General features: G+C 44.5%; 2 protein-coding genes across 3 annotated transcripts in view; one reads left to right on the top strand and one right to left on the bottom strand.

Annotated features, from left to right (window-relative positions):
• PI4KA (phosphatidylinositol 4-kinase alpha) overlaps positions 1-26,212 on the bottom strand; it is a 95,729-nt gene that overhangs the window by 30,927 nt on the left and 38,590 nt on the right. For both annotated transcript variants that reach the window (XM_083478986.1, XM_083478985.1), the window contains exons 20-29: positions 11,463-11,571; positions 9,990-10,126; positions 8,041-8,174; positions 6,896-6,978; positions 5,675-5,745; positions 4,258-4,382; positions 4,029-4,110; positions 2,322-2,405; positions 1,089-1,178; positions 681-800 (exon numbers count right to left, since the gene is read on the bottom strand). In XM_083478986.1, coding sequence (XP_083335112.1) covers positions 681-800; positions 1,089-1,178; positions 2,322-2,405; positions 4,029-4,110; positions 4,258-4,382; positions 5,675-5,745; positions 6,896-6,978; positions 8,041-8,174; positions 9,990-10,126; positions 11,463-11,571 — 1,035 coding nt within the window. The remainder of the gene's footprint in view (positions 1-680; positions 801-1,088; positions 1,179-2,321; positions 2,406-4,028; positions 4,111-4,257; positions 4,383-5,674; positions 5,746-6,895; positions 6,979-8,040; positions 8,175-9,989; positions 10,127-11,462; positions 11,572-26,212) is intronic.
• Positions 13,484-26,130, top strand: SERPIND1 (serpin family D member 1). The gene is made up of 5 exons (XM_083479059.1): positions 13,484-13,664; positions 17,779-18,662; positions 21,265-21,538; positions 22,324-22,468; positions 24,431-26,130. Exons 2-5 carry the CDS (start codon positions 17,795-17,797, stop codon positions 24,620-24,622), a joined length of 1,479 nt encoding a protein of 492 aa, XP_083335185.1. The 5' UTR covers positions 13,484-13,664; positions 17,779-17,794; the 3' UTR covers positions 24,623-26,130.

Below are 26,212 nucleotides of genomic sequence, written 5' to 3'. Positions count from 1 at the left end.
AGGACGCACACACATTTCCCCTTAATTTTTGGAGGGGGAAAAGTGCGTCCTATAGAGCGAAAAATACGTGTATGTGTGTGTGTGTGTGTGTGTACGCGCGCGCACACAGCCCGCCCCCCTTCTGCTGCTGTCCAGCAAATGGTATTCAGTGGTATGCTATGCCTGAACATGGAGGTTCTACACAGTCACTGCATCTATAATAGCCACTCACAGACCTCCATGGATCTGTCCAGCCCCCTCGCCTTTAAAATTAACTAAGCCCATACCCATCACCACATCTTGTGGCAGTGAATCTGCTAACTGAACTAGGTGGTGGTGTTCTTGGTGTTTTGATCCCACTCTTTAGCCGGGAAAAGACTCCTGCAGCGGCTTCCCGACCCCAGTTATAAGACAGTCCCTGCCTGCAGGCTTCCGATCTAAGAAACAGGACACAAAAAGGGCAAAGGGAGCGGCAGGCAGTAGGAAAAAAGCAAGCTCAGGCACTGCAATGCAACTGAGTTGTATGGCGCTGGAAAACTTGAAAGCGTTACGTGAATTCAGAGCGAACTCCTCCTCAATGAAAACTGTTAACTCCCCAGAGAGCACTGGGCTCCACTTGTATAAAATAGTCGCAAAACCAAGAAAAAAAACACACAGCAAACTCTGGCCAGTTAACCAAAGAGGTGATTGTCCTCACTCACCCCCAGAGTTGTGTTCTGCCTGTTGTAGCCTGCGAAGTGGAGGATGCTCTCCGTGGCCATAGCCAGCCCTGTGTGCTGGGACAAGCCAGATACCCAGTTCTGATGCTTGTTTAAATATTCCTGAAAGAAGAGCAGAGAGAATAGTCTGAGTGCAAGCAGAAAATTTAAAACAAGGTCCGTATGTTTTATCTTATGCTGGTCTGTGACCGAAATAAAGTTTGATACTGATACTACTTTAAAACAATGTCTAATACAATATACCGAAAATGGCATTCCCTTCTGTGGGAGAAGAGAGGGAGTACCTTGTTTTAGATAGTATACCTCCATCTATATATAATACACACACACACACACACACACACACACACACACACACACCAATATTTAGCTACAACTTGCAGAAGTTACCTGCAAGTGAGATTTGGTGACCGAAGGGGCCCATTTCATGGCTTCTTGGAGGATCATTCCACAGCGTGCAGCAAAATCCTTTACTATACTCTAAAAAAAAGAGACACAAAACAGTCAGCTGGTAAAATGAATTGTTGTGCTGAATAATAAAAGCAAAATACAGTCGTACCTTGGTTTTCGAACAGCTTAGTTCTCAAACATTTTGGCTCCCGAACACGGCAAATCCGGAAGTGAGTGTTCAGGTTTGCAAACTATTTTTGGAAGCCCAACATCCGACATGGCTTCCGATTGGTTGCAGGAGCTTCCAGCAGCCAATCAGAAGCCGCGCTTCGGTTTCCGAACGTTTTGGAAGTCGAATGGACTTCCGGAACGGATCCCATTCGACTTCCAAGGTGCGACTATAAAGCAAATATTAAGCTGGGTCGGGCGCACATGCAAAATATCCAACATGCGGCAGTAAAACTGCTAGCACATTTGAAAAGCTAAGCAGGCTCTGGCATGGTTTCAAATTGTGCATTCGATTCCTGCGCTTTATCTAGAACATTGATCAACCCCCCCCCATATTATTAATATTTGATAAATGTATTTAGTATTATTTGGGTGGCTGGTCCAACTCAGAGAGTAGAACCTCTAAAATTAATAGACACGACTAACTTACATCCGTTAATTTCAACCAAGCCTGAGCAGAATTGGGTTTCTTTTGTTTCTTAATTAGATTTCTTATCTGCCTTTCACCAATAATAGCTTGGTGGAAGAACCTCTGCTTGGCATGCAGAAGGTAAAAGGTTCATCCCCCAGCCTCCCCAGAGAGCCACTGTCAGGCAGCGAAGACAACATTAAGCTAGAAGGACCAAATCAGCCTGATTCCTTATAAGGGAGCTTCCCATGTACCAATCCCCACATGTGGAAATCTAGGACAAGGGAAATGGGGTGGGCACACTGGGCAAGTGGGGAGGAAGATGGGCTCTTGCTCCTCCGCCCATATGCAACTAGGTAAGCCCATCTACTCCAGCCTGGCAAAGGCAGACAAAATGCTACTCTTGCAGTGCAATACTGCTGCAGTGCAAGGAAACAGAAATGAGCCAAATTATCTGGAAGGAAAAATCATATGAGGCCAGACATAAGTAATTAGTCGCCTTCAAGCATTAACCACCTGCAGGAGCGAGAAGATGCAAATCTAGAAAAGGTCACAGTAAACTTCAATTCATCTTTCTGCATCCTGGAATGTCTCACCTCTCTAGCTTCGTACGTATCGGGAACAGTAATTCTATACGGGGCGTCTGGAATGTCATAGTAGGGTTGGTCCTTGTGAATGTCCTGAAAAGGAAAAAAAAAAACCCTTTAACAAGAATCAGATCACTTTCTTAGAAATACTGTGTGTTGACATCCGTCTGTCTCAAAAGACAATGGAGTGCGCCTCCAGGGGAAGAATTACAACTGCTGCAGAATCACAGTGCCTGCTGTGGCTGCAGAGATGGGTAATTTGTAACTGCTGCCTCCCATGTTGTTTTTGCTGTGTTAGCAGCATTGAAGTGACTTCCCCGAGGCGCAAGCCTGGGCAGTGTGAATGGAGATCCCGGGCTGCCCAGAAGACAGGACCCACACCTCGCTGGTAGGTGTGGCGTTTGCCTCCTAGGATGGGTCATAAGGAAAGGGTTAAATGAGTGTGATGTGATTGGCCAGTGGGAATGCAAGGGGTGCAGTCAAAGTTAGAGTGGGAGGTTTTGAAAGTCAGTTGAGGTTTGGGAGTTGGAGAAGGAAGAGGGAGCAATAGGCAGTAGGTTGGTAGAGTTGTATTGTGAGAGAGTGAGAGGAATTGTCAGGTGGAGTCAGGTAGATAGTTGGGGATAATCAGTTTGAAGTTGTTAGGAACTAAGATTAAGAAACTGTCAAGAAAAGCTACAGTGGTGCCCCGCAAGACGAATGCCTCGCAAGACGGAAAACTCGCTAGACGAAAGAGTTTTCCGTTTTGGAGGTGCTTCGCAAAACAAATCTCCTTTGGGCTTGCTTCGCAAGACGACAATGCCTTGCGAGTTCCTGTGGGTTTTTTCCCCTTTCCCCCCCATTTTCTAAGCCGCTAAGCCGCTTATCAGCTGATCCGATCAGCAGATAAGCCGCTAAAAGCCGCTAAAAGCCGCTAATAGCGCTAATCCGCTAATCCGTCAATGGGCTTGCTTCGCAAGACGAAAAAACCGCTAGACGAAGAGAATCACAGAACGGATTCTTTTCGTCTTGCGAGGCACCACTGTAACTGAAACCATAAGCTTGTTCCTGCATTTAAAAATAAACTTGATTATTTGTTTATGTTAACAACTGTCTGGACTCCGTGTCCCCCGTGAGAAACGGGGTGGTAGCAGCGAAGAAAGTAATCACAGTGGTGGCATAGGGTCAATAGACCGTCAAACGTCCGGGGGCCCTGTCTGATCGCCACAGTAGGGTCCAGAGGAAAGCAGAGCAATACATTTGGCACCAGCTTGGCTGCAGGAGTTGTTGGAAGGAAATGTACAAGGCGCCACCCAACCATCTTAGGAACTCCACTCTAGATTTGTGCAAGATTTACTCCAGAGGGAAGTATCAGCATGCATGGGAGAACCCAACATCTACAAAAATTCAAAAGGTTTTCAGGAAAAAAGCCCTAGGCGTTCTCAATAACCCAACAAAGGCTGATCATTCTCAGTTACTGGACAGTGATGAGTGTCTTTTGCGGGATGGAACAGAAAACCAAGGGAGAAGTGGAATAGAGTATCCTGGAGGAAACGAAGAGGGGCTGGCCAGTTATTTCAAGGATAAGGAACCATGTTTCAGCCCAAGGGATGCAATCGCTTCTGCTCAACATTCTGCAGAAGCAAATGTGGGCAGAGCAACATATGCAGTGCAAGAACTCTACAAAGGAGTTTCAAAATCGAATAATAATAATATGGTTAATATGAAAATACTTACTGCACTCAAAGACAGGGAGAGGGTTTGGAGGATATCTAACATGGTCTTCAGCACTGTTCCACTCCAAAGTAAGTGAGGGAACCTTGGAACAAAAAAGACATGTACAAAAGTCTTCATCAGTCTAGCAAAGGGTGGGAAAGAAGGGAGGGAATGAAATTACAAAAACCAAGGGAGAGTGGCTGTTGCATGAACATCAATATAAGGAGAGTATATTTAAAAATACACTCACTTGTCTACAAGGCCAGATAAGTACTTATCGGCAACCCGTCTGATCCTCTTATGAATATGATTGAAGTTCACCAGCAAAAACTGAGCATGTCTTTCCAGCTCTTCTTCGTTTTCTTTTGTTTTGGCCTAAACGTGTAAGAGAAACATGAGGCTTTTTGTTGTTCCTTTAAAACAGTTGCTAAATCACTGCTTAAGGTCGCAATACTATGTACGCTAATATCTGGATAAAAATGTCTAAGACTGTTATAGGAAAATAGGACTTGGCTTTGCATTAGGATTTATCTCTTATCTAGCACCATTAATGAGTGGGGTAGAGAGTAACAACAAGACAGCCGCCAGCTTGCTGAACCCTAATGTCCTATTTTGAGCAGTACTCAATAAAAACCATTGCCAAGTTTGCTCCTCAGAAAGGTTCTGCCGTCACCTAGAGCATTTGCTATTGCTTTGCGATGTAAGAAGAATGAGCCCTGAATTCATGCGGTCGATAGATCTCTCTCCAACAGAACCACACTGCTTTTCAGTTCCACGTAAAGTTAAGGAAATACAAGGCCATGTTATTAGCTAACGATTTCATGGGTGAGTGTTATATGAATGATCTTCATGCTCATATGCTCCCTCCTCCTTCTTCCTCTCCACGCTACAATTCTCTCCCTAACTTCCAGGCTAGCAGCAAACCATGGTTTGTTGTTCCACCCAAACCACAGTTCTCTGTTGAATCTGAACTGACCCTCAGATTGTTCTCATTTATTCCTGGATCCACAGTGCTCTAAATGCAGGGAGAAACCCACTCTGAAGGTTTTTAGGACAGGTTTCAATTAAGGGCTAAAGGAAGTTCCACCTGCCGTTTCTATGCAACAGTTTTTCAATGTGTCGGAGCAACAGCAGAGGAGCCAATCTGCTAGCCTAAGGATTTAACGTGGAAGTGCATCAGGGTTGTATCCAATGGAGCACTTATTAAAGTCAATTTGAGGTAGACTTGTTATGCTGGCGAAACGCTTTGTGCCAGTGAAACGTTGTGCAAGGGAACGCATTAGCGTAGTAGCTTTGTTTCACGATAAGACTGTGAAATCTACTGCACAAGGAGTTTCTGCCAGCGCCACTGTTGCGTTGGGGTTCCTCTGTTGTGCACAGCTGAAACTCACCCATCTATTAGCACAAGGGTCCTTTCGTAGCGGACAGATAAATTGGATGCAGCCCCAAGTCAAGGATGGGGAACTGGTGTCTGTCCAGATGTTGTCAGACTCCACCTTTCATCAGCCTCAGTTGGCAGAGGCCAAGGTGAGGGATGACAATAACTGTACTCCAGCAACATCGAAGGTTCACAGGTTCCCCATCCCTGTTCTGCACTACGTTTGCAAAAGCACTCTAGATTTGGGCTGACCTAAGGAGGCATTTTGTCGTTGCCCTGGTTAACTTACTTTGTCAGCCATCATGCAGAGGAAGGCTTCAAACACCTTATCTGCTACGGCTATGACACACTGCATCATACCTGAAAGGAGGAAGCAAAAGAAAAGAAATGTTGGCTGTGCTTATTTTTTACCCATTTTCTCCTGAAACTCTGGGACAGATTTCCTTCTCGGTAGAGCTAAAGGGGGAGGTTTTGCATCACTCATGCCTCCATCCTAAAAATCATTTCCCCTGGACTTAATGAATGTATCGCCTAACCTCCGTCCGTCCTTTAAATCCTTCAAGTCTCCATTAAAGGTGACTTTAATTGCATGAAAACCATTTCCCACCAACTGCCTAATGCTAAAGATTCCAGGAGACAAGCAGGCAGGTGAAGACAACACTGGGGGCCTGTTTCTGTTACAGCTGGACAATCTCTTCTCCCCACAAGCCTGTCTACTGCACACTGCCCAGGGGGAAGGATCTTGATGATTTGTCATGATGTTGTTCATTATGGTTTTACTGGTGCAATTTGAAACATTTGAAGTTGCTTTGGATAGATTTGTATCCTGAAGAGGCAGGATGCAAACGAGTATCATAAACAAACACATAAGATGTGCATGTTATTTTTTATTTATTTAACAATCCACCATAAGGGAAATTGCACAATTTTTGTGCGTGTGGGGATGGGCTTAAACCTCTCTTTCCCTACCAGAGTCCTGACAAAAATTATCCACCTACCCCCTTGTGGGAAGGAAGCCACCAAAAAGGTAACCCAATAATTATGCTACATTATATGAAATGAGGGACGCGGGTGGCGCTGTGGGTTAAACCACAGAGTCTAGGACTTGCCAATCAGAAGGTTGGCGGTTCGAATCCCCGCGACGGGGTGAGCTCCCGTTGCTCGGTCCCTGCTCCTGCCAACCTAGCAGTATGAAAGCACGTCAAAGTGCAAGTAGATAAATAGGTACCGCTCCAGCTGAAAGGTAAACGGCGTTTCCGTGTGCTGCTCTAGTTTGCCAGAAGCGGCATAGTCATGCTGGCCACATGACCCGGAAGCTGTACACCGGCTCCCTTGGCCAATAAAGCGAGATGAGCGCCGCAACCCCAGAGTCGGCCACAACTGGACCTAATGGTCAGGGGTCCCTTTACCTTTATATGAAATGAAAACTGGTAAAAGTTTGTTTAATTCTGTTACAGCCAGACACAAATCTGTCTACCTTAAGTAAAACACAATCTATATACAGTCTCACCCGATTTGTCTTTTTGAATAGCTTTATCCTCAAAATAACAAAACATCACTTGGAAGCGATCTGGGTCTGTTGAACGCAATACCCTAGGAAAGAGAATATGAGAAATACAGGTGAAGGAGGCTTTTTAAAGTGCCCATTCGTGGAAAACAGCTATCTTTTCCTTACTTGGTATGGAATTATAACTGAAAGAAACCTTGTTTTAAAATGTAACTGCTAAAAGCTAAAACTCTTGCAGGAGTTGCCTTCCATTTTGCACTCATCATGTCATCCACTGGCATAAGATGTGACAATAGCCACCAGCTTAAGGTCAAATTTCATGTCATGCTTATTGCGCAGCTTAATGTTATTCTTTAATTAATTATAGCCACAGGGATTTGGGGGGGGGGGAGAACTGTTAACAGAGAAAGTAGTACACAGGGAGGCTTATCCCTTCCCTACCAAGCCACAACCTCTGCAAAACCACCAACTCCCATTACAGCTACACGGCAGGGTCAAAAAAAAAAAGTTCCTGTTTTGCTTACCATTAGTGGAAACTTTTTTTTACTAAGGCTCATAGCTGGAGGGGGAGTTCATGAGGCTGGATTAGGAAGGCTAAAACTCCCTGCACACAGCTGTAATTGTTTAATGGAAAAACAAGAGACACAGCTCAACCATTTGCATTAAGTTGCCCAGTTTGAAAAAGGATTAAAGAATTAGTGGAGGGAAAGCACAAAGCCAAAGTGCATAAAATGCCAGAAATTGGTTCGGACATAATGCAAAGCCAAACCAAGACGTGGCACAAAACTGTAAGCTTCCAGGCTCCCTAAGAGGAGGAGGGCAACCACTTCATTCCTCCCCAGTCATTTTGCTGAAGTGCCACGCTGACCTAAGACATTGGTTGTCTTAGCGTGTTGTCCAAATCCATCCTTATGGTTTAGCTTTCCCAGACAAACCATGAGCTGAAAACCAAGGTCTGCCCTATGGTTTACAATCCCTGGTTTGTCCAAGAGAACTAAACTACAAGCCCAGGTTCAGACGGCACAGTAAGCCAAACCATGGCTTAACTCGTCTCCCAGAGCCTGTGTGCTTGTGCTAAACCATGGTTTGGTTTAGCATGACAAGCAAACAGGGCACTACAAAATCACAAGCAGGGCTTAAAAAGCTACCTCATGCATTCTAGACGGTACACAGAGAGCAGGTAGGTAGACATGGCAAAGTCCAGCTTATTGATCAGGGCAGATACGTCTGGCGGAGGATCCAAAAGATTGATGATGGTGCTCCGTAACTCATTCAGTTCAGCCTTAGAGCAAAACAAGAAAAACAACCATCAGTTACCCCAAACATGAGTTACTTAACCTGTAGAATTCCTCTGAACAGCTGTTACATTTGTACTTTATACAAAGGGAATTAAAACAATGGAAGCATAAAAAAAATCCTTTCGCAGGATACAGAAAGATGCTCAAAGTTTTTCACAGCACATCCTGAGAGAAGACAAACACTATGTGTTTGGCTTACAAGTATCAAGATGCAAGAATGCTGACACGGCTCGATGCAATTCATCACAAGTCAGGATGAAGTCTGCCAAAAAAAAGAAAGATTCCCACGGGGTGTCGGCTTTTATTTTTCTTCTATCGTAAGAGCATAAGCAGTCGCCAGCTAACTGCTCCACTCGCAAGCAAGCAGAGGAGCACTGCAGCTTATGATACGGGGAGGGAATCAGGAAACTGGATTGATGCAGATAACTTTCTGAAAGGGCAGGGAGATACAAAACCAAGTTGCTGTCTACTACAACTTCAAAAGTTTTGACAGGTAAGTATCAAAAGCAGGAAAAACAAGGACTGTCTCTTTCTTTCTTTCTTTCTTTCTTTCTTTCTTTCTTTCTTTCTTTCTTTCTTTCTCTCTCTCTCTCTCTCTCTCCCTCACTCTCAACTGATACCCCTGGGGCAGAACTACATGTTATGAGGTTAACATAGGACCCCTCCGGACCTCCTCTTTCTCAGACATTCACCCTGTTTTGCTTAGGTGGAGGTTATACAGTGTCTTTACTGAGCATCCATTCCGTTTTGTTTGCAATCAGTCACTTACTCCACACTCTTCAGTGTATTTCCCTGTCACATTTCTAATGTGCAAAATCTGTTTGTTTTTTAAAGTGGATTTGTTGCGCCAGGGGAACAGGTGCTTTATTCCACTTTAACCGTGCAAACTACATTTCCAGGGTTTAAATCCCTCCGGTCAAAGTACTGACAACCTGAGGTGCCCAAACCCATAACTTTCTTGTAATACCTGTTAGAATTCCTGCTCCGTGATTGCAGTCATGGGATTTTTGTCTATCGCATGACGGTGTATGTTTTGACTCCAGAGAGTGGGAAGTGACGGAGACAGGATGTTTGTGTTACTGTGTTCCGTGAAGTGGGACTATTGTCCTTTGTTCTTTTTCTCTTTGCTGTCTGATGCTAGAGAGAGAGGGAGCCATGTTGCAGGGCTCCGTGTGTGTTTGTATGTAAATAAACGTAGATTAGCCAAAATGCTGAGTTCTGTTACGCAAACTGCAAAGACTCTGCGGATCCCTAAGTGTGCCGGTGTCTGTTGGCATTGGTCGCTGTGATGTTCGGGCAGAAGAAAGCTTTTGAAGCTCCCGAACGAACGAGCAGGAGGGAGAGAACATGCCAGTCGGGCATGTGTCTCTGCCAAGGTCCTACTCGAGTGTAGAGCGAGCTCCTGACAACACCAAGGCCAGGCAATAGTGCCTTTGTGGGGAGAAACAGCAGGCAGTGCTTGACCTCTCTGGCTGCCTACTGATTCTCTCCCACATGCCCTTCCCTTTGGATGTTTTTAAGACTGGAAGCATTGGCAGGAGTCCTGGAAGAGAAAGGTTCAGCACCCCTTCCTCTTCCTGCCAATTCTCCCCTGCAAAAGATCCACACCCCTCATTGCAATGCTAGCTTGTATAATGTTTAATTCTGCTTGGGGATTTCAGTGAAGCTGCTCCGTAAAAAACCACCTTTGTTCTCTTTAAGGTGGGAGCTGATTAACACAAGAGGGTATTTCTATGATCTCAGCACCCCATTCACTCTGTGCATTAATGAGGGTCTGAAAAGAAGGGGGCAGGACTTACGGAAGTGACTGTGTCATTTTTCATAGCTGAGTTGTACTGAAGAACAGAGCGGAGAGGCTCTTTGCTAGGAAACGTCAGTAGTGGCGACTTGGTTGCTATCTCACAAACACCCTCATACCACTCTTCTGGCCAAAGACCTAAAGTTTGGAGACAAAAGAACATTACACCTGGTCCAGAATGTGGCAGCTAGACGGGTGACTGGGAGTGGCCGCCGAGATCATATAACACCGGTCCAAAAGACCTACATTGGCTCCCAGTACATTTCTGAGCACAATTCAAAGCGCTGGTACTGATCTTTAAAGCCCTAAACAGCCTCAGCCCTGTGTACCTGAAAGAGCATCTCCACCCCCACTGTTCAGCCCGGACATTGAAGTCCAGTGCCGAGGGCCTCCTGGCTGTTCCCTCACTGCGAGAAGTGAGGTTACAGGTAACCAGCAGTTGCCTTCTCCAGGCATAGGCAAACTCGGCCCTCCAGATGTTTTGGGACAACTCCCATGATCCCTAGCTAACAGGACCACTGGTCAGGGATAATGGGTATTGTAGTCTCAAAACATCTGGAGGGCCAAGTTTGCCTTTGCCTGGCCTTCTCGGTAGCGGCGCCCGCCCTGTGGAACGCCCTCCCATCAGATGTCAAGGAAATAAACAACTATCCGACTTTTAGAAGACATCTGAAGGCAGCCCTGTTTAGGGAAGTTTTTAATGTTTGATATTTTATCACTTTTGTTATTAATAATAATAATATTCCGTTGGGAGTCACCCAGATGGGCAGGGTATAAATTATTATCATCATCATCATCATCTCTGGGCATTAAGACCAGAACCATGATCAACCAGGATGCTGTCATTGGGGGAAGAACTTTTATCAAAGGTAAAAGTAACAAAAATTAGTTTGAGTCACACTAGGCTTTTTACATTTGGATATCAGAAACCCTTTCAAAAAGATTAAAGCTTGGTTTGCATGCAGTCGCAATTTGGTGTTAATTGACTGAGCCTTGGGCTCATATGCTCCTTCCTCCCTTCATCCAATCAGATTTCCCCCTTTTTGTCACAAGCCACACCATTTGACCTCCAAACCATGAGCGACAGCTGGATTATGACTCTGGTTTTAGAGGGCAGGCAAAAACAAAAACAAAGAGAGTTTGCCGGTTCAGGTGTGATGGGTAGAACTTAGCAGGACAGAACCCAATGGACTTAAAACTGAGTGCCAGTGAAACTGAAATGGTATAGAATTAGACCGCTCAGTCTATCCCCATTTGTGGGTTTCTTGTCACAACCACAACAGGACAGTACAGCCATGATATTTCTTGCTGCTGCTGCTGCTACAACAAATTAGCATAATTCTTCAGCAGTGAAGTCACTGGTAAATGAAAAATTTTAAATGTGGCAACAGGCAGCTATTTGGCATATTTTCAATATTTTCCTGCCTCTCCGTTGAGAAACGGTTGTCCAAAAAAAAAGGAATCTCTGGAGTACCTGAGCCTTCCACGGCAAATCCCATAAGCACCGAATACAGCCAGAAGTCGCGGAAGAGCTTCTGTAACCTGGGCTTAGCTTCCTTGATGGGCGGCAAGCGTCTTGTAAGCTAGCAGAGTAAATGGAAGGGAAAATACGTTATAATAACATAAATGCAATGATATGCATGTAGATATTCTGGTACTTCTGATCTTGGATTTCTCACCTAAACATCAACCTAATAAAATGCAGATCATACTAATCAACATTAGTCCATCCACTATTGTGGTCCACTGGATTAAGAGTCCTAGCTCTGCCATGACTCATGGTAACAATATTAACAACAAGAAGCAGCTACTCTACAGAAAAGATGGGGAGCCACTGAGCCGTCAGATGTAGTGGGGGCTACAACTCCCAATATCCCTGATCAGGGGGTGTCCTGTTGAGCTGAGATGGAGTTCAACATCATCTGGTGGACCGCCCTTGCCCAGCAGAATTGTTGAGAGAACAAAACTAGAGGTTTCCAATTTTGGAGTACATTAATTATAGCAAAGACTCTCAAGGGCCGTAAGCACATACACTGCAAGACATACTCAATGTCATTGTGGAAGGGCTGTAGCTTAGCTGTAGAGCATCTGCTTTGCCTTCAGAGGGTCGCATTCTACCCAGAGTGGCTGAGGAAACCCAGTCAGAAGGTACAAATTATGATATGATATGATATGATATGATATGATATGATATGATATGATATGATGATGTTCAATTTCTGCCTGGTATCTCAAGATAAGGCTGGGAGACAGCCCTGCCTGAAATCCTGGAGATGACCAGCCAATCAAGGTATACAATACTGAGTCGATGCACCAATGGTCTAACTCAATATAAGGCAGCTTCCTATGTTCCCAAAACAGATTAATTATACAGTCATACCTCAGGTTACAGACACTTTGAGTTGCGCGATTTCAGGTTGTGCACCGCGCCGAACCCAGAAGTACTGGAAGAGGTTACTTCTGGGTTTCGGCACTTGCGCATGTGCAGAAGCACAAAATCACGCTTTGCCCATGCACAGAAACGCCGAATTGCAACCCGCGCGTGTGCAGACATGGCACTGTGGGTTGCTAATGCTGCGGGTTGTGAACATGCCTACCGCACGGATCACGTTCGCAACCCGACCGTCCACTGTAGATGCTACAGAGAAAGCAGGCAACAGTTAACTATTTCAACATGTCATCACTCAGAGTCCAAGGCTTGCATCCTCCATGTTTGAACACTATCAATTCTGAAATGTTAAGGGTGATTATGGAATTAAAAATGTAGCTCACAAGTTAGAAGGTGCAATCAAAGACAGCTCAACTATGTTAGGCATCAATCAAAATGCCTACAAAATTTAGAAAAGCAAGGGACACTTGGCTAACACGCTTACATTCTCTTAACCATTTTTATCACAACAAAGTGACTAGTTTTAGGCTCTATTCCACAATTGTTCTATGCATTTTTAAAATTCAAAAGAAGCCTTGTGTGGCTGAAAATTTGAGCAGGGGAAGTGAAAGGGGTGGGGAGAGACTGTTGATCATAATCCCTCCAGCAGCTTTCTTTTGCTCAAAACTGCACTCTCCCGATTCAACTTTTCCCCTACGTAAGAAAAGAAATGGTGACTGCATGTCACCTCTAATTTTCATTTATTCAACTTGCCATGAAGGAGATCAATGCAAAATGATCCATCGCCATGGGGACAACGTGCATTCTGAGGCAACGTGAATGTGGAAATGCCATTCCAAAGCTATGCTGAACATTAGGCTGGTTCCTGGTCTTATGAATCATCTCTGGTGGGCCTCATAATGGAACCATTGAAAATGACTCATTACAGCCAAAGAAAATGAAATGGCCTGTGACTCCAGCAGAAGCCAATGGATTACAATGGTTTAGCCTGCTAGATCATTAAGAGCTGTCAAAGACCCCACAATGTATCACAATGTATGGTAAGGGGTTTTTTTGCCCTTGTTTATAAAACTAAAATAAAATGTGAGCACTCGAAAGATCAGAAGATCAATCAGCAGAGGCGGCAAATGAACTAGAGGGATTTTAGCTGACAAGATAAACTTAGAAGTGATTGATTTACAGCCTATTTACTTTAGCGCATACCCATACACCAAAGTTCACAGTCAAACATTTTCGTCCTCTTTATTTGAGTTGCTCTTCAGATCGTACTGTTTGGCGACAGAGGAGGTAAGAAGTATTTCTCTCTTTTGGAGATTAATTAACTCTAAAAAAGTTATTTCTGGACTAAAGGAGTGAGGCAGAACAATGCATGAACCCCCAAAAGAGGCATAGCTTGAAAAGACCAGAAAATACCTGCAACTTTATTAATGGCAACGCTGCTGCAACAGAGGATAAAGCAAGCATTCAAAAACTTACAGCTAAACACACTTACTGAGAAATAAGCTCCAGTGGACACAATGGGACTTACTTCTGAGTAAGCATGCATAGGATTGTGCTATAAAGCTGTTGCCCTTCTCTAGTACAGGGGTTGAATGGGTCTGCAGTGAGAGGACATCAGAATATTTGTTCTTCTGGGTCTTAAAAGTATTCTGAAATTCATTCATGTAATAGCTGGTTGTTAGAGGTTGGGCTCTGCTTTCAATTTATTGTTAAAGCGGAGAGGAAAAATCCTCAACAAATGCAGATCCAGAGAAAATAACGACTGGTTCTGCACAAATGCAAAGGCTTACCAGCTCTCCTCCCAGTGACAACATCCTACACCCCCCAAAATGCCACCCCCCCAAAGGTAATGTGGTGAGAGGTATTTGCAGCCCAAGAAACCGCTAGCAGATTGTACCATTCAATTACAATTCCCAACACCATTGTTTGTTTCTCTCTGTGTGTCTATGTGTGTACAAACATGTAGGAAGAGGGAGTTTTGCATACATATACAAATTTCTCTGGAGTATCTACACTTCTCGCCCTTCCTTCTAAGAGCCAACACCAATTCCTCATCTCTCTCTCTCTCTCTCTCTATATATATATATATATACACACACCTTTCCATATACCGTATTTACTTGAATTCCATCAAATCTAATGTGCACCTTAATTTTCAAAGCCTTGAAACCAAAAAGGTATTTGCTGTCGGATGTAAACACGCCATCAAATCCAATGTGCACCCTAATTTCCGTAACGTGATTTGGCCAAAAAAGGTGTGCATTACATTCGAGCAAATACGGCATATGCATCCAAGGCAGGTCTAATTCATTTTAACTTCATTACATTTACTTATTACAAATCCCGTTATTTAAACACAGTGAACACTTTCAACAAAATTGGTCATTGAATACTTTATCTACTTCGTGTTGTATCCAGATAACCTTTCCTCAAGTAGACCCACTGAAATCAATGGACCCAAGTTAGCCACATCCATTCATTTCAATAGGTCTACCACATCCATTCATTTCAATAGGACTACCACTGGCTACAAGCATATATGTATTACAGAAAGTAGTTTGCTCACTCTGAATTTGGACATCTCTTAAGATATAACAAAGTTTTGCACAACAGCTCCTGAGATCCAAGGGGCAGCTTTTCATCTGTTTGCCTAGAACAGGGGTGGCCAACCCCCAAGAGACTGCAATCTACCAAAGTTGTTGAGCTTTTTCTAGGAAGGAAAGCCCTGTTTTGCGGGGTTCAGGTCAAAGTTTTTCAGCTTTTTTTGGGGGGGGGAGGAAAACCCCATTGGGGGGGTGCAGGGCAAAAATGTTGAGCCAGTGATCTACCAGTGATCTACCTCAGACGTCCAGTAGATCACGATCTACCTGTTGGACGTGCCAGGGCTAGAACATGGGTTGGCAAACTAAGGCCCAATCAGCTTCTAAATCTGGCCCGCAGACAAGTCCTGGAATCAGCATGTTTTTACATGAGTAGAATGTGTGCTTTTATTTAAAATGCATTTCTGGGTTATTTGTGGGGCATAGGAATTCGTTCTTTTCTCCCCCCCCAAAAAAGCCCTGCCCCCCCACAAGGTCTGAGGGACAGTGGACCGGCCCCCTGTTGAAAAAGTTTGCTGACCCCTGGACTACAACATTTTGAATCCAGATGGCAGACTTAACCTTTCAAACTGCCCTGATGTTTGGGTTTCTTAGCATTCCCAAGCAATCTCAGGTACAAGGCTGCTAGGATGAAATAGCTATGCCTGCGTTAAATGGAAAACTTTACAACTGCACTCTGTAGGTTCTGTTACAGAACTCCAGTTCTCGATGCATAGTTGCTTGGGAAGGTGTGGCCTTCTTCCACCTGGTTTTTGTGTGTGTTGTGAATGGCCAATGTACGTTCCTGCCTCAAGTCAGATGCACACAAGGGATTATGGGTACTGTGCACTCTCCTAAGATACTAACTGAAATGGACCACCTGCCAGTCCTTTATGGGAACTTTGACCCAAGGCGATAGATATGGGTCACTTCTGATAGAAGCATCTTTGCAACCTTTCTACTGATTAGAGCAGGGGTCTGCAACCTGCGGCTCCGGAGCCGCATGTGGCTCTTTTACACCTTTGCCGCGGCTCCGGGGCGGATACTAGCGAGGGGAGGAGGCGCATTGTGCACCCCGACACTTCTCACTGTGGCGGGCACTGTACTGGCTCTGACGTCGCATGGGGGCGGTGCGTGCGTTAGTCACGCACCGTCCCGACGTCACCTTCCCGCCCGCCCGCCCGCTACATTGTAAGGGGCATGTACGCTGGTCACTGCATTGAAAGGGGGCATGTACGCTGGTCACTGTTTTGAAGGGGAGTGAAGAACACACACACAAAAAAGGTAACTTGTTAATTTAACATTTATTTCTATGAGGAGGACTAATTCTGAGGGGTCAAACAAAGAAATAATAAAAAGTGACAAAAAAGTTATTTTTATAATGACGAGTTTTGCGGCTCCCAGTTTGTTTTTTCTTCGGAAACGGGTCCAAGTGGCTCTTTTTGTCTTAAAGGTTGCAGACCCCTGGATTAGAGCCTGTGTCTTGGAAGGTTCACCTTTTGGAAAAGTTACGAGATTTCTGCAGTATTTTTTTTTAAGATGAATTACAGCTTGCACTAGTGACTTTTAATCCACGGCCTCACTAGGTGTTTGACGTTCCCTTTCATTGTCCCCACCTGCCCCCACCGGCTCAGGTCTCCCTCCCGTCCGATGAGATTGGTGCCTGTTCATGTTTTCCTGGGCGTTGAATCAGCTGTTTGCTTAACTGTGTGCACGGTGTTATATTCTGGGAAACAAACCCCATTTCCAATTTATAAAAAGCATCCATTATTTGTTTTTGCTCATTCAGCAGATGCAAAGTAATTAGCCCTTACTGAGCCTTGAAGGTGTGAATGCTGAATTTCTGGTCTGTTTTTTTAAAAAAATTAAAAATGAAAGCTAATATGCAGATGCATCTGCGCATCACCCCATTTCAGTAAAATATGCCTGTAATTACAAGGTGCTGAAGGGCTTCATGTTGATACCTTAGCTCTATTTCAAATCAACTGGATGCCTGCAGTCAAGTCATTGGCTCATTAGTTCAATATATACAATTCGGCCCGACTGGCACCCATTGTTCCCTGAGCTCTCACTGAACCAGCAGGGTTAGTTACACTGGCAGAATCTCCCCCACCCACCCCCATCAAAATCTAGGCTCCTGACCCCGGCATATCCCATCAGTCTCATGTTAAGAAATACATCTGCCAAAGAACTACTGCAGGTCAGAGGAGGACACACAAAACTGGGCTTAGGGATGGATAAACATGTCAACTTCTGTCCTCCAAGTACCTCATTTTTACGAAATTAAATTCAGTCCTTCACATTTTCACACCAATTCATGAGTTTGCTTTCCTAACGAAATTTCATCAGCATTTTAGTGCAATCTTCTCCTAACAAACACGTTTTTGTGTGCAGTTTTGGCTCACACACAATTTTTTTGCAAGCAACTTCCGCTGACAGAATGCATCTTTGTATACAATTTTCACACTTTACCCTAGTATATGCAATTGTGAACTCATTACTTGGCTGGAGAATTGCAGTGCAAAATATAAAGGAGTGCGAATTTTGGAGGATGACTGTTTTTTGGTTTGCACATTGCTTTGAAAAGTGAGGATTTGCTGGGTTTGCCTTTAAATACAAACTGAATAGAATTTTCTTCCCTCATCCCTAAGACTGGGCTTGATGGACAAACAGTGTGGTCTGGCATAAGCCCCCTTTCTAGGTTCCTAGGTTCCTCCCACTGTGCAATCACAGCCTCCGCAAAGGGAAACCGATTCCCAAGCAAGCTTCCTAAAAGCTTTCTAGTTCCAGAGTGTCTAACTGTGATGTTTTGAACCTTCCAGTGTCTCGGTTGTGAAGATGAAGCTACTGCTGCGTTCAGCTTTCCTCTCCCTCACAGTAACACTTGCATTGTGTGGAATCAAAGGTTTGCAAGAGCATTTTGAACAACTCGGCGTTCAGTCTCTCAGTCCTCGTGGGCTCCACAACAATGGGACTCTTAGCGTGGCCAATCTCTCGCCCAAGTTTCACCAGGAGAATACAGTGACCAACGACTTGAGCACTGAAGGTGAGGAAGAAGAAGACTATCTTGACCTTGAAACTTTGTTCGGGGAAGATTACGACGATGTTGACATAATTGATCCAGATATCACCTCTGAGTTCAAGCAAGGGAATATTCTTAAACTTTTCCAAGGGAAAACCAGAATCCAGCGCCTCAATATCCTCAACGCAAACTTTGCCTTCAACCTTTACCGGAGTCTGAAGGACAAAGCCAACTCCTCAGAGAACATCCTTTTGGCTCCAGTTGGAATTTCCACAGCCATGGCTATGATTTCATTGGGACTGAAAGGTCAGACGCAGGAGGAAGTGTTGGATTCCCTTGGCTTCACCGAGTTTGTCAATGCCAGCTCCAAATATGACATTACGACCATTCACAACCTTTTCCAGAAACTCACTCACCGGCTCTTCAGGAGGAATTTTGGCTACACGCTCAGGTCAGTCAATGACCTTTATATCCAGAAACAATTCCCTGTCCTCAGTGAATTCAAAAACAACATGAAGAGGCACTATTTTGCTGAGGCTCAATTGGCTGACTTCTCAGATCCAACTTTCATCTCAAAAGCCAACCAACGTATTCTGAAGCTCACCAAAGGATTGATAAAGGAAGCTCTGGTGAACGTACCCCCAACCACCATCATGATGGTCCTCAACTGCTTGTACTTTAAAGGTAAAGAAACAAAACGAAGCAATGGCGATTTCACCCAAGTACAAATGCATAAACTAAGAGATTACCAAACAGAATCCTAGCAACTACAGTGGTGCCTCGCAAGACGAAACTAATTCGTTCCACAAGTTTTTTCTTCTTGCGAGTTTTTCGTCTTGCGAAGCACGGTTTCCCATAGGAATGCATTGAAAATCAATCAATGCGTTCCTATGGAGACCGTCCGGGGACAGAGGGGAAGCGCCGCTCTGTCCCCTCTTTTGAAGCAAGGGGCTGCGGGGAGAAGATCACTTCTCCCCGCCGCCCCTTGCTTCAAAAGAGGTCCGGGGACAGCGGGGAAGACACGCTGCGCTTCCCGCTGTCCCCGGACCTGGGGCTGCGGGGAGAAGATCGCTTCTCCCCGCCGCCCCTTGCTTCAAAAGAGGTCTGGGGACAGCGGGGAAGACGCGCTGCGCTTCCCGCTGTCCCCGGAGCTTGCGGGGCAAGCTTCGTTTTGCGAAGCAAGCCCATAGGGAAATTCGTCTTGCGAGGCAACTCAAAAACGAAAAAACCTTTCGTTTTGCGAGTTTTTCGTCTCGCGAGGCGTTCGTCTTGCGGGGCACCACTGTACTGTATTTTTCGTTCTATAAGACGCACCAGACCATAAGACGCACCTAGTTTTTGGAGGAGGAAAACAAGAAAAAAAATATTCTGAATCCCAGAAGCTAAAACAGCAAGAAGGAGCACTGCGCAGCGATCCCTCTTGCTGTTCTGGCTTCTGGGATAGCTGCGCAGCCTGCATTCGTTCCATAAGATGCACACACCTTACTTTTTAGGAGGGAAAAAGTGCGTCTTATAGAGCGAAAAATACGGTACATAAAAAAGAGCGACTAGGCAAGTGATCAGCCTTGGTTTTACAAACTGCAATCCTCTTGTTTTTAAAAAACAGGCAACTGTCGATATTAAACACAGCATTTCAGCCAGCTTTACAAAAATCATCTCTTAAAACATATCAAGGACATAAACAATCAAAGTTTACATAAGGTTAAAAAGACCAAATACAGCTGCTGTTTCACTGCTCTGATTCTGGCACACATTCCAAGCGCTAAATGAACTGCCACATACTTTACTTTTTGTATTTCATTTCCATTTAATTCCAACTTTTAACATCCCCCCCCCAATCGTCCCCACATGCATATATACTGAGGATTACACTTCATATATCTGATGAAGCAGACTACTCTAGTCCACAAAAGCTTATGCCATAATAGTTTTCTTCTTCTTCAAGGTGCCAAAATATACTGCTTTTGCTGCAGCAAACTAACACAGTTACCCTCTCTGGAAATTAGCTGCTTATGAATTCACCTTTGATATAGCCAGCAGTGTGTGCTATTTACTCATTCAGCTGCATTCATGGATCATGAGCAACTATGAGTGGTATCCTCCAGAATACATTTGATAAAAGGTAAAGGGACCCCTGACCATTAGGTCCAGTCGTGGCCGACTCTGGGGTTGCGGCGCTCATCTCGCTTTATTGGCCGAGGGAGCCGGCGTACAGCTTCCGGGTCATGTGACCAGCATGACTAAGCCGCTTCTGGCGAACCAGAGCAGCGCACGGAAACGCCGTTTACCTTCCCGCTGGAGCAGTACCTATTTATCTACTTGCACTTTGACATGCTTTCAAACTGCTGGGTTGGCAGGAGCAGGGACCGAGCAACGGGAGCTCACCCCGTTATGGGGATTCGAACCGCTGACCTTCTGATTGGCAAGTCCTAGGCTCTGTGGTTTAACCCAGAGCGCCACACATGTCCCAATACATTTGATACCAAGTGCCTAAAGCAAAGGAGCTGGCTGTTCTTTTAAAAAAGGAGGAGCTAATAAACATATCAATTTGTCAGAACGATATCTTAAAAGCCCTGCTGGACCAGATCTTGTGAGCCAAATAGACAAACATGCCTGCTCCCAGTAAGGAGTCCACACCCCTTTTGTCAAGAGTCAGTTTGACTCAGTATGTCATCTAAACCTAGATTGTGGTTAAGATCAATCCTTAGCTACAGATCATGGTTAAGGAGTAGAGAGACCTTAGGTACAATTCAGGGTTTGGACAACGTTCTAAGCCAAGCTGTCCTATCATGCCATGCTGTGCTGAAGGACCAGGGATGAAGCAGTGCAGTCCTGGTTAACCATAGTTTGGGCTCACTGTGATGTGTGAACGAGGCCTTCAGGTCTTGCTTGTGGGATTCCTAGAGGTATTTGGTCACAGTGGTGATCAGAACGCTGGACAGGATGGGCATTTAGGTCTTGTTCACACATCACAGTAAAACAAACTATGGCTTACCAGCTGTCGCTCTCCAGAAACTTGTACTGTCTCTGAGCCTGCGGGCGGGACATAATAATCCCTGCTTCAATTGTCCTCCATGTGTTGAAGTCTCCATTAAACATGTTAATTAGAAAAAGTGTGCCACCTCTCAAAATGCATAGCCGCCTTCCTTGGAAGTGTCAAAGCTGTATGAAATACTGCTTTTGGCTTATATTTTTATATTCAGAAATACCTGAAACTATGCCAAATCGTAACTCTTTTCCTTCCCAAGCTACATTTTATGTATTAAGTTTTCTTCTGTGTTGACAGGAACCTGGGAAAATAAGTTTCCTGTGGAAATGACACGCAAGCACACATTCCGCTTGAACGAGAAAGAGACTGTGAAAGTTTCCATGATGCAGACGAAGGCCAATTTCCTGGCCACTGTAGACCACGAGCTAGATTGCGGGGTGCTCCAGTTGCCATATGTGGGCAACATCAGCATGTTGATTGTACTGCCATATAAGCCGTCGAGCATGAGGACACTAGAGAAGCAACTGACTCCTCAGCTGGTAGAGAAGTGGCAGGAGAGCATGACTAACAGGTACTTCCTTTAACTCAGGGTTTTGTTTCTTTCCTAATGACCTTTCGCTGCATGATATGAATAGCCTATGTAATATTTGATGCACATCACTGAATCAAACCGTCCAACGCTGTCATAGCCAAACTGCTGTAACTGGGTTGTATCCAATGTTCAACTTAGGCAGAGTAGGCCCATCGAAAATAATGGACATGGCTAACTAGGTATTTTAATTTCAGTGGGTCTACTCTGAGTAAGTTGAACACTGGATACAACAAGTAGATCTACTCTGCGTCTAGCTTAGCTGAATAACTTAGCACAGGCTTCGTCAACCTCTGCCCTCCAGATGTTTTTGGCCTACAACTCCCATGATCCCTAGCTAGCAGGACCAGTGGTCAGGGATGATGGGAACTGTAGTCTCAAAACATCTGGAGGGCTGAGGTTGAGGAAGCCTGACGTAGCACAACTAAACTCAAGTGGAATTTGATCTCAAATGGGGTGGGGGGAAAGAGCAGGAAATTAGGAAGAGCTTCCAATTTCTTGGTCCTGCCCAGGAGTTCAAAAACACCCTTCTGTCCTTATCCATCTAGCCAACAGACTCAATGCTACAGCTCCAAAGGGGATGTTACTAAAAGAGGAGACTAATGTATACCAAAGAACTAGTCACACTGTGAAAGGCAGGCATGCTACAGCATAAATTAAACTGGGTATGACAAGACGCTCCAACACTGCATAACATGGATTAAGAGCTGTTCTGCACCCTTGACTTGAGTCAATTAAAGCCTGTGACGCTGTTTTGTTCTCCCTAGAACAAGAGAAATAATGCTACCTAAATTTAAGCTGGAGAAGAGCTATGACTTGATTGAGTATCTGAAAAAACTGGGAGTAAATGAGCTGTTCTCCCAAAATGGCAACTATTCTGGGATATCGGAAGAGAGAATCAACATTGAGAAGGTAACTAGCTTTGGCACAACCTGATCATCCTCTCAAGGATGGCATTGCATAACAGACAAAATAAAGCACATTGGAGCAAAACCATACTCCCCGTCAGCACCTCTCTCTTTGCTCTATTGCTTCAGAGTGAGCCCAGAGGAAAAGTTATTGTTTGGCTCCTCTCACCTGCATCTTCCCTTTTATGCAAACTTGGGCCCAGTGTTGCCTACGGGACCGCCTCTCCTGGTATGTCCCACGGAGGACATTATGGGCTTCAAACAAAAACATCTTGGAGGTCCCGGGCCACAGAGAGGTTAGGCTGGCCTCAACCAGAGCCAGGGCTTTTTTGGCTGTGGCTCCAATCTGGTGGAACGCTCTGTCACAAGAGACTAGGGCCCTGTCAGACTTGACATCTTTCCGCAGGGCCTGCAAGACAGAGCAGTTCCACCAGACCTTTGGCCAGGGCACAGCCTGACCCCCTCCTTTGGCAATCCTCACAGAACTCTAGCCCAATGGTTGCCATTAATCTGATTTGAACTGATTTTATAATGAAATGATTTTAGAATGTTGTATCATTTTAAGGTTGTTAGCCGCTCTGAGCCCGGCTTCGGCTGGGGACGGCGGGATATAAATAAATTTTTATTATTATTACTATTATTAATTCTCAAGAAACCAGAAAAAGTGCAGTTCTAAAAGGTTCAGTCTGACATCTTGATTCAAAATGGCATTCAACTACACCCAAACATGGATGAAAACCTGCTCCTTCATTTCAGAAATCATCATGCAAAATGTGGTTAGGGCATCTTAAGAGGCGTTCAAATGTAAAGAGAGCAAACAGCTTTCCAAAATATTTGTGGTTGTATACAGCATTAGTCATGCCCAGGGTAGACCTATTGAAATGAATGGGCATGGCTAACTTGGGCCCATTCATCAGAGCAAAGGCTAGCTGGATACAACACAGAGTAGATAAAGTATTAGTGACCAATTTTGTTGCAGGTGTTCCCTGAGTCTAAATGAAGGCATTGTCCAAGTGCATAGCCAACAAACAAACAAACCTTCCAAAACATGAGACATCCAGACAGCCCTGACTTTGTATGTCAGTGGGCAGATACATGAATAGCTGCCCCTTAAGTATCCGGCAGAAGAGAGACTCAGATTTCGGCTGGGTGCTTCCCCTTATATTCACATCTTTGCCACCCAGCAGCCCAGAGTCTCCCTAACACAAAGGAAATCCAATTTTACGCACCCAACAAGATTCCAGAGCACCCCTTCATCAGAAATGTGGTACCAATAAGCTGAGGCAGAAGACAGGAAAGTACTTGAATGGCAACTCATGCCTTGACCTTTAGGAAGCAGGTAAGCCTAGTAAACCGGTGATGGAAAACAGATCCTGGAAAGACCGGTCAGCAGAGAATATTGGATAACAGGCAATAAATCTGATGTAACAAAGCTGCAGCCCTCCAGATGCTGTTCGACTATCACTCCCAGCATCCCTGACCATCGGCCAGGATGGCCAGGGCTGATAGGAGTCCAAAATCTGGAGGATCAGAATTCTCCATGCCATTAAAGGCATAAGTCCAAATCAGACCTTGTTTAAGGCAACTTGTTGGGTTCTTGGTTAACTGACTGTAGACGACCATCTCAGGAGCCCTGGCTCCCGAACCATCTGCAATCATTCCAATTCATCAGTTTCTAACCATGATGGTGCCAAAGACTGCTTGGATTATGACCCACTGTTTTGCAGCAGGCCAAGCTTACCTCCTGCTAAGTTTTTAGAACCCTGCAGGTGTTGGCTGAGAAAGGGGACAACTCAATAACATCCCCAAAGCAGAAGACATGGAAGCCATAGCAATGACTGAGCTAAAGGTTATAGAGATGGTTGTGGCTTGGCCAGGCCTTTGTACAATTGAGGTATCCAAGACATGGTGTTTGGTCTTCTTCTGCATGCTTGTGCTCCATAATTTCCCCCTTCTTTTTTTACAGTTCAATCACCAGGGGACGATTACAGTGAATGAAGAAGGCACGGAGGCAGCATCTGTGACCACAGTAGCCTTCATGCCCCTTTCAGCTCAAATTCGCTTCATTATTGACCGCCCTTTTATCTTTCTCATCTATGAGCACCGCACCAACTGCTTGCTTTTCATGGGCCGAGTCGTCAACCCAAACAAATTGTAAAAGAAGAGGCGAGCTTTCGAGATAGGTACATCTAGGCAAACCTTAATGCGTCTTAAATAGAACCATTTTTATATGCCAATTTAGTGTCTGTGTTAGTCGTAAGTGCTATTGCGTGAAAAATGCAAGGCTACCAAATCGAAACCACAGCGATATATTGTTTAATTACAATCTGTAAGGGAAAATATTGCTGCAAAGTACTAAAAACACCCTGTTCTGTTTCATCCCAAGCTACTTGGAGGTCAGAGGCATTCTCTTTGCATCTTGGAGAACATTTTCATGCCTCCTGGTGAATAAAAAGTGGCTCCACTGAGCTTCAAAAAGTCAGATTATTAAGAGCAGCAGCTTTTCAGTTACTAAAAAGGGATGCTGTCTATGTTCTTCCCAGTTGGCCAAAGAGATTTTAAACTTTAATTATAAAAGAACCATTGATGTTTGACAAGAGCAATACAAAATACTCATCAGGAATATTGAACTGGGTTTCATTTAAAACTTGGTGAAACAGATGGATGCTACATGAATTCTTTGTGGGTGAGGAAAGAGAATACACAAAGATCTAGGGGGAAACATGATTCCTCATCAGTTTGAATGATGAAAATGCAGAGAGTAGAAGCTGTCCATATACCATCGGGAAGGTCTAACAGCGTAAAGAGAAGAAAAAGTCTTACACTTATGGATGTTGGGATCCAAGACTGAGAGGTGGTAACCCTGAACAAAATATTACAAAATTAAATGTAGCAATAATGGGGGGGGGGGGGAGAGTAAAATAGTCGCATCCAGATGAACACAGGAAGCTGCCTTAAACCCAGTTGGTTCATCTAGCCTAGAATTACCGGTACCTACTCTTAACTAGTATTATCTTCCCTAAGACAGCCATGGGGAACCTCTGTCTGTCCATATCTTGCTGAACCACAACTCCCATAAACCCTGGAAATTGGCCACACTTACTGAGGCTGATGGGAGTTGTAGTTCAGCAGCTTTTGGAGGGCCAAAGGTTTCCCACGCCTCCCCTAAGTTCTCAAACAGAGAAGGAACTGCTGCTCAAAACGCTTTTGAAGTGGCTATGGCAGGGATTTAACATGGGGCCTTCTGCAAGCCATCATTAGTGTTCTACTACTACTACTCCTCTCCTATTAAAGTCAGTTTAGGGCTGGAAAAAAAGAGCATGAACTCACTGCATTATTTGAGGAATCCATATAGGGCAAACAGTATCGTTTTGCAAGAACACAAACACTTACTTTCACTCTGTAACTACGCTACCTGTCTGAAGCAAGAACAAATCTGCACTTTGAACAGCATGGTTGTTGTACTGACATTTATGCAACCCAGAGAGGTCCTAACTAAAGTACAAGCAATCATGTACACATGCAGAGATTGTTCCTATATTATTTTTTAAAGAAGTGTACCCTGGAGTTATGAGAAGGCTTGATATAAAAAAGTTTCCATTATCTCCGAGAGTATAATTAGAAAGTTATTTCATATTTAATAAAAGGTTGTGCTGAAATCCTGAATTTGGATGCTGCATGCAGTTTCATTTCCTTTGCCACCAGTGTAAGGTGACTTTTGTACAAGAAAATTCAAGCACCAGCCATT

This window comes from Podarcis liolepis (assembly GCF_965112155.1).
Source record: "Podarcis liolepis genome assembly, chromosome: 15".
Lineage (NCBI taxonomy): Eukaryota > Metazoa > Chordata > Lepidosauria > Squamata > Lacertidae > Podarcis > Podarcis liolepis.
This window is presented reverse-complemented; position numbering and strand designations above follow the sequence as displayed.

Excerpts from the sequence above, each read along its gene's own strand:
- SERPIND1 (XM_083479059.1), top strand. The coding sequence starts at position 17,795 with ATGAAGCTACTGCTGCGTTCAGCTTTCCTCTCCCTCACAGTAACACTT. Across the intron at positions 21,539-22,323 it reads CAGGAGAGCATGACTAACAG|AACAAGAGAAATAATGCTAC; the intron begins GTACTTCCTTTA and ends TGTTCTCCCTAG. Across the intron at positions 22,469-24,430 it reads AGAGAATCAACATTGAGAAG|TTCAATCACCAGGGGACGAT; the intron begins GTAACTAGCTTT and ends CTTTTTTTACAG.